This window comes from Eschrichtius robustus, chromosome 13, assembly GCF_028021215.1.
Source record: "Eschrichtius robustus isolate mEscRob2 chromosome 13, mEscRob2.pri, whole genome shotgun sequence".
Taxonomy (NCBI): domain Eukaryota; kingdom Metazoa; phylum Chordata; class Mammalia; order Artiodactyla; family Eschrichtiidae; genus Eschrichtius; species Eschrichtius robustus.
In genome coordinates, this window is record NC_090836.1 from 838,398 (window position 1) to 852,530 (window position 14,133).

The 14,133-nt window shown below is 44.2% G+C and overlaps 1 protein-coding gene across 1 annotated transcript in view; it reads right to left on the reverse strand.

The window, feature by feature from the left end:
• The window catches only part of CECR2 (CECR2 histone acetyl-lysine reader), a 151,462-nt gene that overhangs the window by 24,841 nt on the left and 112,488 nt on the right, over window positions 1-14,133 (reverse strand). Inside the window, 2 exon segments of the mRNA XM_068560773.1 lie at window positions 3,663-3,816; window positions 12,935-13,018. Coding sequence (XP_068416874.1) covers window positions 3,663-3,816; window positions 12,935-13,018 — 238 coding nt within the window.

The following is a 14,133-nucleotide window of genomic DNA, read 5'->3' on the forward strand; positions in this document are numbered from 1 at the left end:
CGTGCCTAGAGCCCGTGCTCCGCAACAAGAGAACCCACTGCAATGAGAAGCACGCACACTCAACGAAGAATAGCCCCCCACTCAATGCAACTAAAGAAAGCCCGTGTGCAGCAACGAAGACCCAATGCAACCAAAATAAATTAATAAATAAATTTATTTTAAAAAGGGAATCCCCATAAAAAATGAAATTGGGTTATTTGTAGAGACGTGGATGGACCGAGAGACTGTCATACAGAGTGAAATAAAAGTCAGAAAGAGAAAAATATCGTATATTAACGCATTATATGTGGAACCTAGAAAAATGGTACAGATGAACCAGTTTGCAGGGCAGAAATAGAGACACAGATGTAGAGAACAAACATATGGACACCAAGCGGGGAAAGCAGGGCGGGGTGGGGGTGGGATGAATTGGGAGATTGGGATTGACATATATACACTAATATGTATAAAACAGATAACTAATAAGAACCTGCTGTATAAAATAAATAAAATTCAAAAAAAAAAAAAGGGAATCCTTCTGATGTTTCCCTATTAAGTAGAATGTTCACTTACATTTAAGAAAATAGATATTTGTTAAGGAAGTTCCCTTCTAATTTCTCAGAGAAAACCAGAAAAGAAGGAACACAGGAACCACCAGAAGCTGGAAGAGGCACAGGAGGGTATGACCCCAGAGCCGCACCAACACCCAGATTTCAGACTTCCAGCCTCTAGAGCTGTGAGACACTTACTTTCTACTGTTTTAAACCACCTAGTTGTGGTAACCTGTTATGGAAGCCCTAGGAAACTAACACAAAATCCAATCCCATTTCCCCCTGAACCCTACTGCTGCTCCTGAGAAGTCTGCTATCTCTGTTACAGAACACCCTCTTTTCCCAACTGGAAATGGGCCATGTGTTCCATGATTCGGTCCCTTGGGTCTGTATTCTATCCAGTTTATATCTCATCTCTCAACCATTCATATCTAATATTTCCTCTGCCCCATCACTTGATCCTTCCATTTTCAACAGTGGACAGACACACCCTGGAGCTCCAGACTGTGACCCGTGAGTCAATTATCAAGCAGCTTCCCCACTCTCTGCTGGCTTTATATTCCGCCACAGGGAGCACTAGAGGGGACAGGAGACGGCGGGGAGTGAGGGGGATGGATTTCTTCCCCTCTGGGCGCTCTTCAACAGCCCGCCAGCTTGTCCCTCCTTGGGAAGACGTCCATCACTGGGAAGGCACAGCTGGCAGTCCCAGAACCGGGCTGGCGCCTGCCCTGAGACTAAGTTCCAGCTTGCGAGCCCCTCCTCACCTGCGGGTCTGATGACCCCAACCCTTCTCTTTATTCCCCTGCCTCAGACCCTTTCAGCTTTTGTATTTCTCTAACTTGCATTAAAACAAAGACCCACGTGAAATTCTCCACTGAAGCATCTCTGTGACCGCACACTGAACGATGGACCAGAGGCGACTTCTCCCACCACGTCCATCCTCTTTATCTCCGTGATGCGTTCTGCACAAGCCCCATGCAGCTCTTCCAGTGTGATTCTCTCCTCAGGTCTAACTAAGCTTTAGAGTCCAGTTATCCAGTTATTATTCCCATTACCATATTTACATTTCTAGAAGTTCTTTCAATATTTGTTTCCTTTGAATCTGCCTGTACTTTCCTCAAGGTTATTTCTTCCTGATGTTTCCAATTTCCTCTTTTTTATACCTGATAATGCTAAATATGTTTCTATTTTGTCTGCTGCACCTACCAACCACTGCTCACAGTGGTGCTTCCTCATGTCTGTTCCTCTTCAGCATGGGTTTATCCATGCTCATCCTTCCCGGGGCAGAGATTCCCTAGACGGACCACTCCACACCCACAATTCGATCTGACAGTCTGTTTCACTAACTTACTGCTGTTTTTAATCCCCCTAAAAGCAGCTTCTGATAATTTTCCTTACTTGGTTAAGATTTCGAAAATGTTCTTAAAAAGGGTATTTACACAATATCAGACAAAGTATTATATCGAATACCAAATAGAATCTCCATGTAATTGAGGCAGGAAGAATTTTTAGGTTTTGCATCAACCGCACTGAGAACAAGGAAGTCTCAATGTCCACTTCCACATGGGCTCGTTTCACTTAGCATGAGTATTTGTCAGAATCCAGTCTTGTAACATCCTTTTTATACAAAGACAATCCTAATAAATAGCAGTATATTTATTTGGCCTTTTCCTTTTCTTTTTGCTTTTTAAAAATTTTAGTGAGAAATATAAATATGTACCTTTTTAACCATTTTAAGTGTGTGATTCAGTAGCATTAGGTACATTCACAGTGTTGTACAACCATTACCGTTATCTACCTCCAAAACAAAACAAAACGAAACCAAACTCGCAGATACAGAGAACACAAAGAAGGGGGGCCGGGGTGGGCGAAATGGGTGACGGTGGCAAGAGGTGCAAACTACCAGTGACAAAACAAGTCAGTCCCGGGGATGTGATGTACACTGTGGTGACCACAGGCCATAATACTGTACTGTGTATGTGAAAGCTACTCTCATTACAAGAAATCAAATTCTTAACTTACTGTGGTGATCATTTTGCAACGTACATAAATGTCGAATTGTGTTTACTCCTGAAAATAAGGGAATGGTGTATGCCAATCATACTTCAACTTAGAAAACAGTCAAATGACAATGGTACCTAATAAGAAAGAACTCCATTGAAAATTACAGAACTCTATTGAAAAATATAAAGAAATAAAAGCATAGTTACTATTTTGAGGAATTTAAATGTAGCACTGGATATAAATTATGCAAAATCTCAACGTATGATATACCACCAAATGTGGCACAGGCTACGTTAGTAGATTAAACGCGCTAAGCGTTCTAGAATGAAGAAACAATCAAGGTCAGAATAGGGTTAACCTATTAAGAATCAGAAGGCAGGACTTCCCTGGTGGTGCAGTGGTTAAGAATCCTCCTGCTAATGCAGGGGACACGGGTTCGAGCCCTGGTCCAGGAAGATCCCACATGCCTTGGAGCAACTAAGCCCGTGCGCCACAACTTCTGAGCCCACGTGCCACAACTACTGAAGCCCACGCACCCAGAGCCTGTGCTCCGCAACAAGAGAAGCCACCGCAATGAGAAGCCCGCGCACCGCAACGAAGAGTAGCCCCTGCTCGCCACAACTAGAGAAAGCCCGCGCGCAGCAACGAAGACCGAACGTAGCCATAAATAAATAAATAAATAAATAAATAAATTTTAAAAATAAATAAAAAATAAAAAGTTCAATACATTTACTTAAAATACTGGTCTGTATTTAACAAAGCCAAAATGCTCTGCTATCCGGTGATTTATCAAGTTCAGCTTATAAACACCACTGCATCTAACATTATCTGCTTTAAGTACAAAGGTTAGAAACCCCACACGCCTGCGCACACCGGGGCAGACCGAGGCTTTTCTTAAGTACATCTCCTCTGTGTGCAAGATTATTTCTGTGAGAGTCACCTTTTTTCAATTCCACACGGGACCGTGGCAGAGCCGAGAGTGAAGGCAGGGATGGAAGGACCCCAGAACGGCAAGGGCGAGGGCGCTGCGGGGCTGGCCCAGAGCCAGCCAGACAGCAGGGCTCCCAGGACACCCCCACCCCCACCAGACAGCCCTCCTGCCAGAGCCCCGGGCAGAGCCCCTCCTACCTTCCACAGCCTTGACCCTTTCCTCCAGCTCCCGTTTCCTCTCCTCCTTCAGCAGCTGCTCCTGCTCCTTCTTCTGCACCGCGAGGAGGATCTGGCGCTCCTCCTCCTCCTCCCTGCGTTTCTGTTTTTCTATCCTGCTGAGCACAGGGGTCTCCTGTGAGGGGCCAAGAAGTTCAGTCAACACACAATAAAGCAAGACCACGTCTCTGAGTAAAGATTCCACGTTTTCTATTCAACACATAGTGTTAGACAGCTGGGTGACTTACACCCTAACTACAAGTTCATCTTCTCATCTGTGCAATCAATGAACGGATGTAGACACACACTCACACTAAGACACAGTGGGGATGAGAACAGGTAAAGGCTTGGGCCCGATGACTGACCTACTTTGTAGTCTTTGGGAGATAATCTGGAGAGCAGACCGGAGCAGAGAGGAGACACCACACTTAGATTTAATCTTCGATAAAAGTGGTATCTTAAAAAGCACCTTCACCTAAATAACTAAGAGAAGGATGAGCTAGCACAATTTCAGTAATGTGCACGCCTTCGAAACGCCTCACTTCTGTACTTTTCTTTACTAATCAAACAGTAAATAAAATGGAGGGTTCGGTGGGAAGGGCCACCGTTTTGCCTTAAGATACAGAAAAGAGATGAAGGTGACGGCACAGAAATGCATTGCGTCCCTCAGACTGGTGAGCTTTCCCCTTGTTTTTCAACCTAAACAGCATTAATATATAATGATTTCAGGTGGTTAGTGCGAATGCGATTGCCTAAGAAATTTAAGGAAAGAAAAGGAAAACAGGACCATTACCATCATAATTTCTGAAAGTTTTACTCTGGATATTTCCAATATAGCTAGTTCTGAGCCATTCTGTAGTCCAGAACACTCAAACTAGGACTGAAATCGTTATTTTCAATTTCTTCCCTTGACTTCTGTGCTGATGTGTAAGGTAGAACTTTTTCTTTTTTAAAATTGTTATTGAAGAGGTAATAATTGTTGCCTGCAACAGAGAACACCTGTAAGTTGCACAGACACAGAAAAATGAATCAGGTGTCTACAAAGGGAAAATGCCAGTTACCCTTACAGAAAAGATAATGCTGATTATCCCACGTTAGGTAAAACTAAATCAGGAATATGACTTTTTCTTAACAGATCTTTTCAGTAGGAAGAAGACCTAATAAGAATCTTCTATGCTAGATAGCTGTATTCTGTGGAAATTACACAAGTGGTCTTAATGTGTGGGGAAAAAAAAAGATGACAGCCGACTGCCATCTATACAAAGTCATAATTAAACATTGAAACCACTCTCGTTGAAATTTTCTACTGTTTTTTTTATGGTCCTTAAAACTTGTTTCGATTGTCATTTGACTCATAATTAGGAAAGCGGTCTTGCCTAGATAGTAAACTTTCTGAAAGTCAAAGGTTTTACTGTTCAAATTCTGAGCCTGACTTTAAAAAAGGTGGCTACTTGACAAGGTAAAAATATGAACTGAGTAAGAGAAGAGAGATGAAAATGAAAAAAATGTTAACCATTATTACTGCACACATGACACTGCAGTCAGCCGCCCAAATAGAATTAAACAAAGTTCCCTAAAATCTTTCTCCTATTACCAGAGTGGGCAGCGTACACGAGCTAGATGTACTTTGTGACACTGGGCTGCTGCTGGCATGGCACACGGACAAGCCTCCTAAGGCTGGGGAAGCACCTTCCCTCGCACTGCCCCCAGCTCCACAGGTCCCTAATTATTCCAACTTTTGGGCAACATCTTTACCTAGTTGAGAAGTTATAGCGGAGCTACTGTTAACAAAGCAAAGCAAACCAGAACAAAGCGCCTTTACTCTTTTCAGCTATACAGTGACTCCAAGCAGACGCCCCTAAGATGTCAACTGATAGGGTGGCAGAAAGGCAGGGGATAGAGGAACACAAGCCTCGCCAAACGAATTATTTCATTCAAAGAAAAGTGCACTGCCTTCTACACATCAGACCCAATGAAAAAGCAGAGAAAAACAAGCACACAGAATAACCACTAGCTATTTACTGCACACAATGATGACAGCAATGTGTGTGTCCTGCCCCTGCCTAACAAAGGACGACAAGAGAAATGCTCTCCCTTCAGCCAGAACAAAGCCATACTAGAGAGGATCAGCATCCTAGGGAGGACTGAGGACACGCAGCCCAAGGACTGGTCACCCAAGAGTCACCTGGTCAACAAACAAGAGTGGCACTGCGCGCGTGAAGACAACGGAAGGAGGGGAAAAGGGAGAAATAGATAATTACGTACATTCTAAGAATACCTACACAATTTTTTCAACAAATACAACGACGTACTATTCTAAATATGGGAAGATGTCTTACAAAGCAGTTAACAGTAGCCCCCACCAAAAAAATGAAACATGAATACAAAATTCACAGAAGTAGATAAAACACATCCATGATCATACGGAAAAGCAAAACAGCCTTTTCACGTACAAAACTGTAAAAGATGAAAAAAGTGACACGTCTGCAAAGACATGGTAACATGGACGCCCTCAATGAGCTGGGGACACAGATCTTCTGGAGGACAAGATGGACACACGCATCAGGAACCCTGAACAGAGTAATTGCACTGCTGTGACTTTATCTTAAAAGTGAGACAGCGAGGCAAAATATTTCTGAGTACGTTAAAGTCAACATTATTTAAAACAGTGAAAAACTGTAAATATCTTAAATGTTTAAGAGTAGGTAAAATTACATAATCGCTATGCAATCATTAAAAATTGTTTTTTCTGAGGAATATTTAATGAAACACGAAAAGGCTCATGATGTTAAATGAAAAACACAGGTCACAAGACAACAGTCAGTGTGCTCCCAGGTTTGTAATAAACGCACAGAGAAAGGGCCTGAAGCAAACACATGAAACTCTAAGCAGGGAAACCGTTACCAAGTCTCCTGCACTTTTTACGTGAGTTTTCTGTAAGAGCGTGTAAATTCTTTCGGACACAGAACAGCCCCTTCCCAAATAAGCTGGGGAAATCACCTAGTATTACATGCTCTAAAACGACCCAATTTTTATTAACTTCTTACCCCCACTACCATGTGATCCCTATTAAAAGTCTAAAATTCAAAGGTTAAAGTACCAAAAGGTTACTACCACTTACAGATTTTATGGTGAGGTATTAAAATTGATTTTAAACAGCTTAAGATATTTCGATAACAATGCAGCAGGAATTTTTTTAAATTAATTTTTTTATTGGTGTATAGTTGGTTTACAATGTTGTATTAGTTTCTACTGTACAGCAAAGTGAATCAGCCATACACATGTCCACTCTCTTCTAGACTCCATTCCCATATAGATCATTACAGAGCACCAAATAGAGTTCCCTGTGCTATACAGTAGGTTCTTATTAGTTATCTTTTATATATTGAAGCAGGAATTTTAAAACTTAGAAAATTATAAATGTCAAGGACTGCTGCTAAATCAGAGATTCTGCATCATTCAGAAATACATGTAAAGATACTGAAGTGAAATTCACAGGAAATGAACAACTTTAAGGTGCATAACCTTAAAGGGGCATTCAGTATATTCACAACGTGTGCGACCACCATCTGTGTTAAGTCACAGAACATTTCACCACCTGAAAGAAAGCTCCGGGGACTTCCCTGGCAGTCCAGTGATTAAGACTTTGCCTTCCAATGAAGGGGGTGCAGGTTCGATCCCTGGTCGGGGAGCTAAGATTCCACATACCTCATGGCCAAAAAACCAAAACATAAAACAGAAGCAATATTGCAACAAATTCAATAAAGACTTAAAAAAAAAAAAAAAAAAAGCTCCGCACCCAATAAGCAGTCACTCTGCATCCCCCACTCCCCAGGCCCTGGAGACCACCAAGCTATCCTTTCTATGGATTTACTTATTTTGGACATTTCACATAAATGGGATCATACAATTTGTTGTCTAGTTAGTTCTTTTTTAAATACATTAGTATTTATACTAAGCACATAAGATGTAATAATTGAATAACTTGAATTTACAGCATCTTAAAAAAGCAAACTGTTATAACAATAGCAAACAAACAATCCCGTTAAAAAATGGGCAGAGGATCTGAACAGACATTTTTCCAAGGAGGACATACAGATGGCCAACAGACACATGAAAAGATGCTCAACATCATTAATCATCAGAGAAATGCAACACCTGGTAGAATGGCCTGATGGCCATCATCAAAATGACAAGAGATGCTAAGTGTTGGTGAGGGTGTGGAGAAAAGGGAACCCTTGTGCACAGTTGGTGGGAATGTAAATTGGTGCAGCCACTATGGAAAAGAGTATGGAGGTTCCTCAAGAAATACAAAATGGAATTATCATATGACCCAGTAATTCCACTCCTGCGTATCTTTCCAAAGAAAGTAAAAGCACTAATTTGAAAATGTATATGGACTTCTTTGTTCACTGCAGCATTATTCACAATAGCCAAGACAGGGACACAACCTAAGTGTCCATGGATGAAGAAGAGGTGGTGTATATACGATGGAATATTACTCAGTCACAAAAAGAAGGAAATGCTGCCATTTGTGACAACATGGATGACTAGAGGGCATAATGTTAAGTGAAATAAGTCAGAGACAGACAAATACTGTATGACCTCACCTGCATGTGGAATCTAAAAAATTGAACTCACACCAAATGGATTAAAGACCCAAATGTAAGACCAGACACTATAAAATTCTTAGAGGAAAACATAGGAAAAACATTCTTCGACATAAACCACAGCAAGATCTTTTTTGACCCACCTCCTAGAGTAATGGAAATAAAAACAAAAATAAACAAATGGGGCTTAATTAAACTTAAAAGCTTTTTCACAGCAAAGGAAACCACAAACAAGACAAAAAGACAACCCTCAGAATGGGAGAAAATATTTGCAAATGAAACAACTGACAAAGGATTAATCTCCAAAATGTACAAACAGCTCATGGAGCTCAATATCAAAAAAACAAACAATCCAATTAAAAAACAGGCAGAAGACCTAAATAGACATTTCTCCAAGGATGACAGATGGCCAAAAGGCACATGATAAGATGCACAACACATCACTAATTATTAGAGAAATGTAGATCAAAACTACAATGAGGTATCTCCTCACGCTGGGTCAGAATGGCCATTATCAAAAAATCTAGAAAGGGCGTGGTGAAAAGGGAACCCTCCTGCACTGTTGGTGGGAATGTAAGTTGATAACAACCACTATGGAGAACAGTATGGAGGTTCCTTAAAAAACTAAAAATAGAACTACCATATGACCCAGCAATCCCACTACTGGACATATGCCCTAAGAAAACCATAGTTCAAAAAGAGTCATGTACCACAATGTTCATTACAGCTCTATTTACAACAGCCAGGACATGGAAGCAACCTAAATGTCCATCGACAGATGAATGGACAAAGAAGATATGGCACATATATACAATGGAATATAACTCAGCCATAAAAAGAAACGAAATCGAGTTATTTGTAGCGAGGTGAATGGACCTAGAGTCTGTCATACAGAGTGAAGTAAGTCAGAAAGAGAAAAACGAATACCGTATGCTAACACATATATATGGAATCTAAAAAACAAACAAACAAAAAAAGGTACTGATGAACCTAGTTGCAGGGCAGGAACAAAGAGGTAGACATAGAGAATGGATGTGAGGACATGGGGTGGGAGGGGGAAGCTGGGGCAAAGTGGGAGTAGCATGGACATATATGCACTACCAAATGTAAAACAGTTAGCTAGTAGGAAGCAGCAGCGTAACACAGGGAGATCAGCTCGGTGCTTTGCAATGACCTAGAGGGGTGGGATAAGCAGGATGGGAGGGAGGCTCAAGAGGGAGGGGATATGGGGACATATGTATGCATATGGCTGATTCGCATTGGTGTACAACAGAAACTAACACAGTATTGTGAAGCAATTATACTCCAATAAAGATCTATTTAAAAAAAAAAGGTGGTAAAAAGGTACAAACTTCCAGTTATAAAATAAATAGGTGACCATAGTTAATAATACTGTATTGTGTATGAGAAAGCTAATAAGAGAGTAGATTTTAAAGGTTCTCATCTTAAGAACAAATCTGTAACTGTGTGAGGTGATAGATGTTAACTAGACCTATTGGTGATCATTTTGCAGTGTGTACAAATATCAGATTATGTTGTACACCTAAAACTAATGTTATAAGTCAATTACATCTTAAAAAAAAAAAGTCTGTCATTTGGAGAACTCGACAACAACAAAACTCAAAGCCCCCGGAGCGCCCAGGAGCAAGAAGGAAGGTCCAGAATCTGTGCTGCGATGTCCTGACCGCCCCTGCCCACAGTGGCCCTTCTCCGGGGTTTCAATCCCTGCCTGGTCCCCAACTGCTTTCTCCAGACTGCCCCCACCCTCGGTTGCCTGCTGGCATAAAAACACCTCTGCTTAAGTGAGATACCTCTTTGCCTCACAATTTCTCATGCCCCTTTCTCCTTCATCGTAACGTGTTATAATTTCAGCAGTTCCCATCTGATGTGAATTCTGAACAATTACCATTTTATATAAATTGTATCACACACATTTGGGAAAAAATATGTACGTGGTGCACCAAGAGTCTGTTTTAAATTTCCGTGCTACTTTTCAGCAGTGGACGGGACGTATGACCTGAAGACACCTGTGGCAGTTCAACAGTTTAAACTTCAGTAGTTTAAAGAACAAGTACATACAGTCGAGCCAACAAAAACCAAAACAAAAAACTAGCAGTTAAAAAAGAAATCTTACACTGTTTTGCATTGCAACTTTTTTTCTTTAGAAGGGGTCAGCTGCAGACGGGGCAGGGCTGTGTTTAATGCTGTGCAGAGAAGAGGCCTGTGGGACCGGGACAGGGTTTCAATGAGAAGCTAATTAGAAACAGCACTTTGAAATCCTCTCAACAATTACAAACAGAATCTGGCTGAAGCTGAGCCCAGGACTCCCCGTCCATGCCCCCCACCCATCCCCAGCACACATGGGACCCGAGCTCCCTGGCAATGGCATGTCCAGAGTCTCCTGACAAAAACAGTCCAGGAGGTCAGGGAGACAGTGTCCCTTCGCTGGTATTTCCCCAGGAGTCATAATTAAAAGCCTTTCTGAGGCACTAAGATTGGACTCCTGGGTGACCAGAAACCCTGCCTGTAAGCCATTAAAGACCTGAAGATTTTCTGCTGTTTAAACAAAAGCACAAAACTCATGCCACACTGAAGGCTTTCTCCAGAAGGTTCAGCACTGTAACCGACATCAAGAGTCTCTTCAGTACCATGGTTACTTGTATCTAAGACCAAAGAGCAGAATAAACAAACAACGCTGCAAATAACCTAAAACTTGAGTGTTTGAAGCTAGGCTTTTGCTGGCAGCAGTGAAGAACCTGCCTATCTGTATTCAGATTACTCTGCAACCAGATGTAAACTAGGGCATTTAGGACTCAGCCCAGGGCAGTGAGCAGAAAATGGGAAGGCTTTCAAGGAGGTGGTAACTGTCCAGATACAAGGGCAGCGAGAGCCCGTCAAGGGGAATGAGGCAGAAAACCAGTTGAGAACTATGGTTGGACAGCCTGACCGAGGCCACCTCCAACCAGGGCCTCGAGGGAAGAAGGGACTGGGGAGACCTGCAAATCAGGCAGAACAGGACCGCCTCAGTTTACCTCCTGGTACAGACATACTTACGAGCTGAAGAAAAAAGACACAGAGGATAAGTCCAAATATACTGGAAATATAGAAATTTATAAATGAGCTTTTCCCCTTTCGGGGATCAAGGTATAGGATGTACTCGGTTAATGGCCAGGTCCCTGAACACACAATCCTGCAGTCACATCAACGATCGCGAGGCTGCGAGGCCACAGAGGGTCCACACTGTCACAAGCCAGCCAGACACGGCCTCCAGGGGAAACGTGCTCTGACCACTAACTGCTTGAACAGCCAATGGGATGGATGCTAAAAGGAGACAAGGCATTAGAAAGTGGAGCGAGTCTGGGAACTGGGCAGCGGGGGTGGCGGGGGGTGCCCCCTCACTCCTGCCCGCACCCCCCTCCCCCGTCCAACCCCTGTCATCAAACATCCCCCCCTGCAGTTCAGGTCCCTCGGGCCTCATTCCGCCCCCATCTGCCCACTTTTACATTTCAGTAAATACAAACAGCAGTTTCGTCCCTTCTTACCACTGTGATGCTGAACCATGTCACAGAACAGAAGTTCCCAAACAGAGGTGGCTCCCGGGGGCTGCTCGCCCCGAAGCATGTCTTCACCAAACACTGTCTCAACTCCTACCCTGCCCCTCCCAGTCTGCGTCTCCGCCAGGGAAACGCGAGCGCCCCTACCACACAGGGAGCACCGAGAGCCCGTGGACGGCCTGCTCCAACTGAGGAAACGGGACCTGAAATGCCGAGAGCTCTCCTCAGTGCTGCTTCCTCTGCACTTTGTCACTATTCCTTTGTTTTCCTTCATGGCCAGACTTCTCCAGAGGACAAATACCACTCTGACCAATAACTCCTCTTCTACTCACTTGCAACTCGACCTTCATTCCTATCATCCTCTAGTGAAACGCTCCCCCCAAAGGCCATCCTCCCCTCTAGGCCCACGCTCCCAGAGCAGGGACCCTACAGCTACTTGCTCACCTTGCAGTTCTTCCTGATGGGGTCTGACCAAAGATGTACCTTCCTGAAACAACGATCGAACGACATAGCCTCCGACCACTGCCTCCCATGGACAAACAAGCAGGGGACGGCCAGGGAACTCCGAAGTCTGACTGTTCCAGCCCAACCGCCACTGAGTCACAACACATCTTACACACCAGCCACGACCCAGCACACACGCTCTCCGACTGCACTGCACACGACCCTGCCTCCGTACTTCTGCTTGCCTCGACCCTCTGCCCACACTGCCACCGTCAAAACCTCAGCCACCCTGCAGGGCTCAGGTGACACGGTTCTGCTGCTCCAACTCAGCCCCAGTTCCTTCCATCTTTGCCTCTTGCGTTCCTACTACACGTGTGTCTGTTACGGAACGCATCATTCTCCTTGGAATGACAGTAAATAACGATGTGAGTATCATCCCCGGAGATTAGGGGAGCCAAACAGTCAACTTATGTCTTAGTTTTACAATGCCTTCTCTTTCTAGAAATGTATCTTATGTAAAAGAATACTGAATAAAAGGCTTGAGGTTTTAAAAATGAAATCAAGGTAAATAAAGAATTTGGGATAGAAGGAGTACACGAAATAAAACGGGACAATCTTTTCTCTCTGCTCGCTCTCACACACTCACCTACTGCTCAGTGGACTTGACGGACAGGGGGTCAGACCTCCGCCCAGGCTGCAATCCTGCCCGTGTCCTCTGTGGACGCCTTCCCTGCAGTTACAAGTGAGGAAGAGCTAGGACAAGGGGGGTGAGGGTGTCCTCAGCTGCTGCTGGTGCTGCCGCTGCCACCAGTCGAGAGAGACCTGGAAGGGCCAGGTGAGGCTCCACCTAAACGAGGGCCCGTGGCACCCCAGGCCAGTCAGCAAAAATGACACTCAGCTCTACAAGGCCCCACGCAGCTTATTCACTTAAAAACGCTCAATAAAGCTCAGAGATACCATGTGTCAAACTCCCTGAACGGTTTAACCATTTTTAACAAGTTTTGTTTCAGATTACCAAGGGAAAGCCATGTTTTATCACCTTTGGTTGCCGGGAATGGCTCTAAAAGGTGGATCCTGAGCAGCCGGAGGGCAGCTCTCCTTTAAAGGCAGTTCTATGGCCAGTGAGGCTGGAATAGGTAGGAGGACGAGAGACGACAGACTCAGCCACGAGGGATCGAAGAGCTTCCTGGGGGTGTTAGAGCCCCAGATGATGTCAGAGGCTCGGCAGCGGCCGTTACAGGGAACTTCAAAGAAGGCCAACGTCAGCGTTGGAATTTCTGTGGACTGAGGCCCAGAGCCTCACCATCACAGCCTCGTATTAAGAAATGGGAAGCAAGGGCTGTGCAGGTGAGGTGAGTACGCCCTGCAGCGTCACATCAGCATCATGTACGTGTGTCTGGCACCACTTAACTGAAAAGCTTGAGACTTGTGGCATCAACGAGGTAAAGCAACAAAGGAGGGAAAAAGCTCAGTGGCGCTAATGCCACTAAGTGGTGGTTTATGCAACCCAAATGAACCACAGAACGGCAGGAGATCTGCTGAGATGGGGGAATCTAGAAAGCTTTTCCATTATGAGAATGACCAGCCTCAGTACAGATGAAACCCCACTGTCAAAGGGGGCACGACCCCCTTTACCCCAAAAGCTACTGCAGCAACTCCTCAAATGTGCCTATGAGCGACTCCTTCGGAAGCTCAGGCCCAGGGGAAGAGCCCTCAGGCCACGAGCTCTCTCAGGGGACCAACAGCAAAGGGGCCAGGGGGCCACCTCCACCTCTGCCGAGTAAGGCAGGCGCTGGGGCCAGACAGCGCGGCGGTTTCCCTGTCCTCACAACCATCTTCTATGTG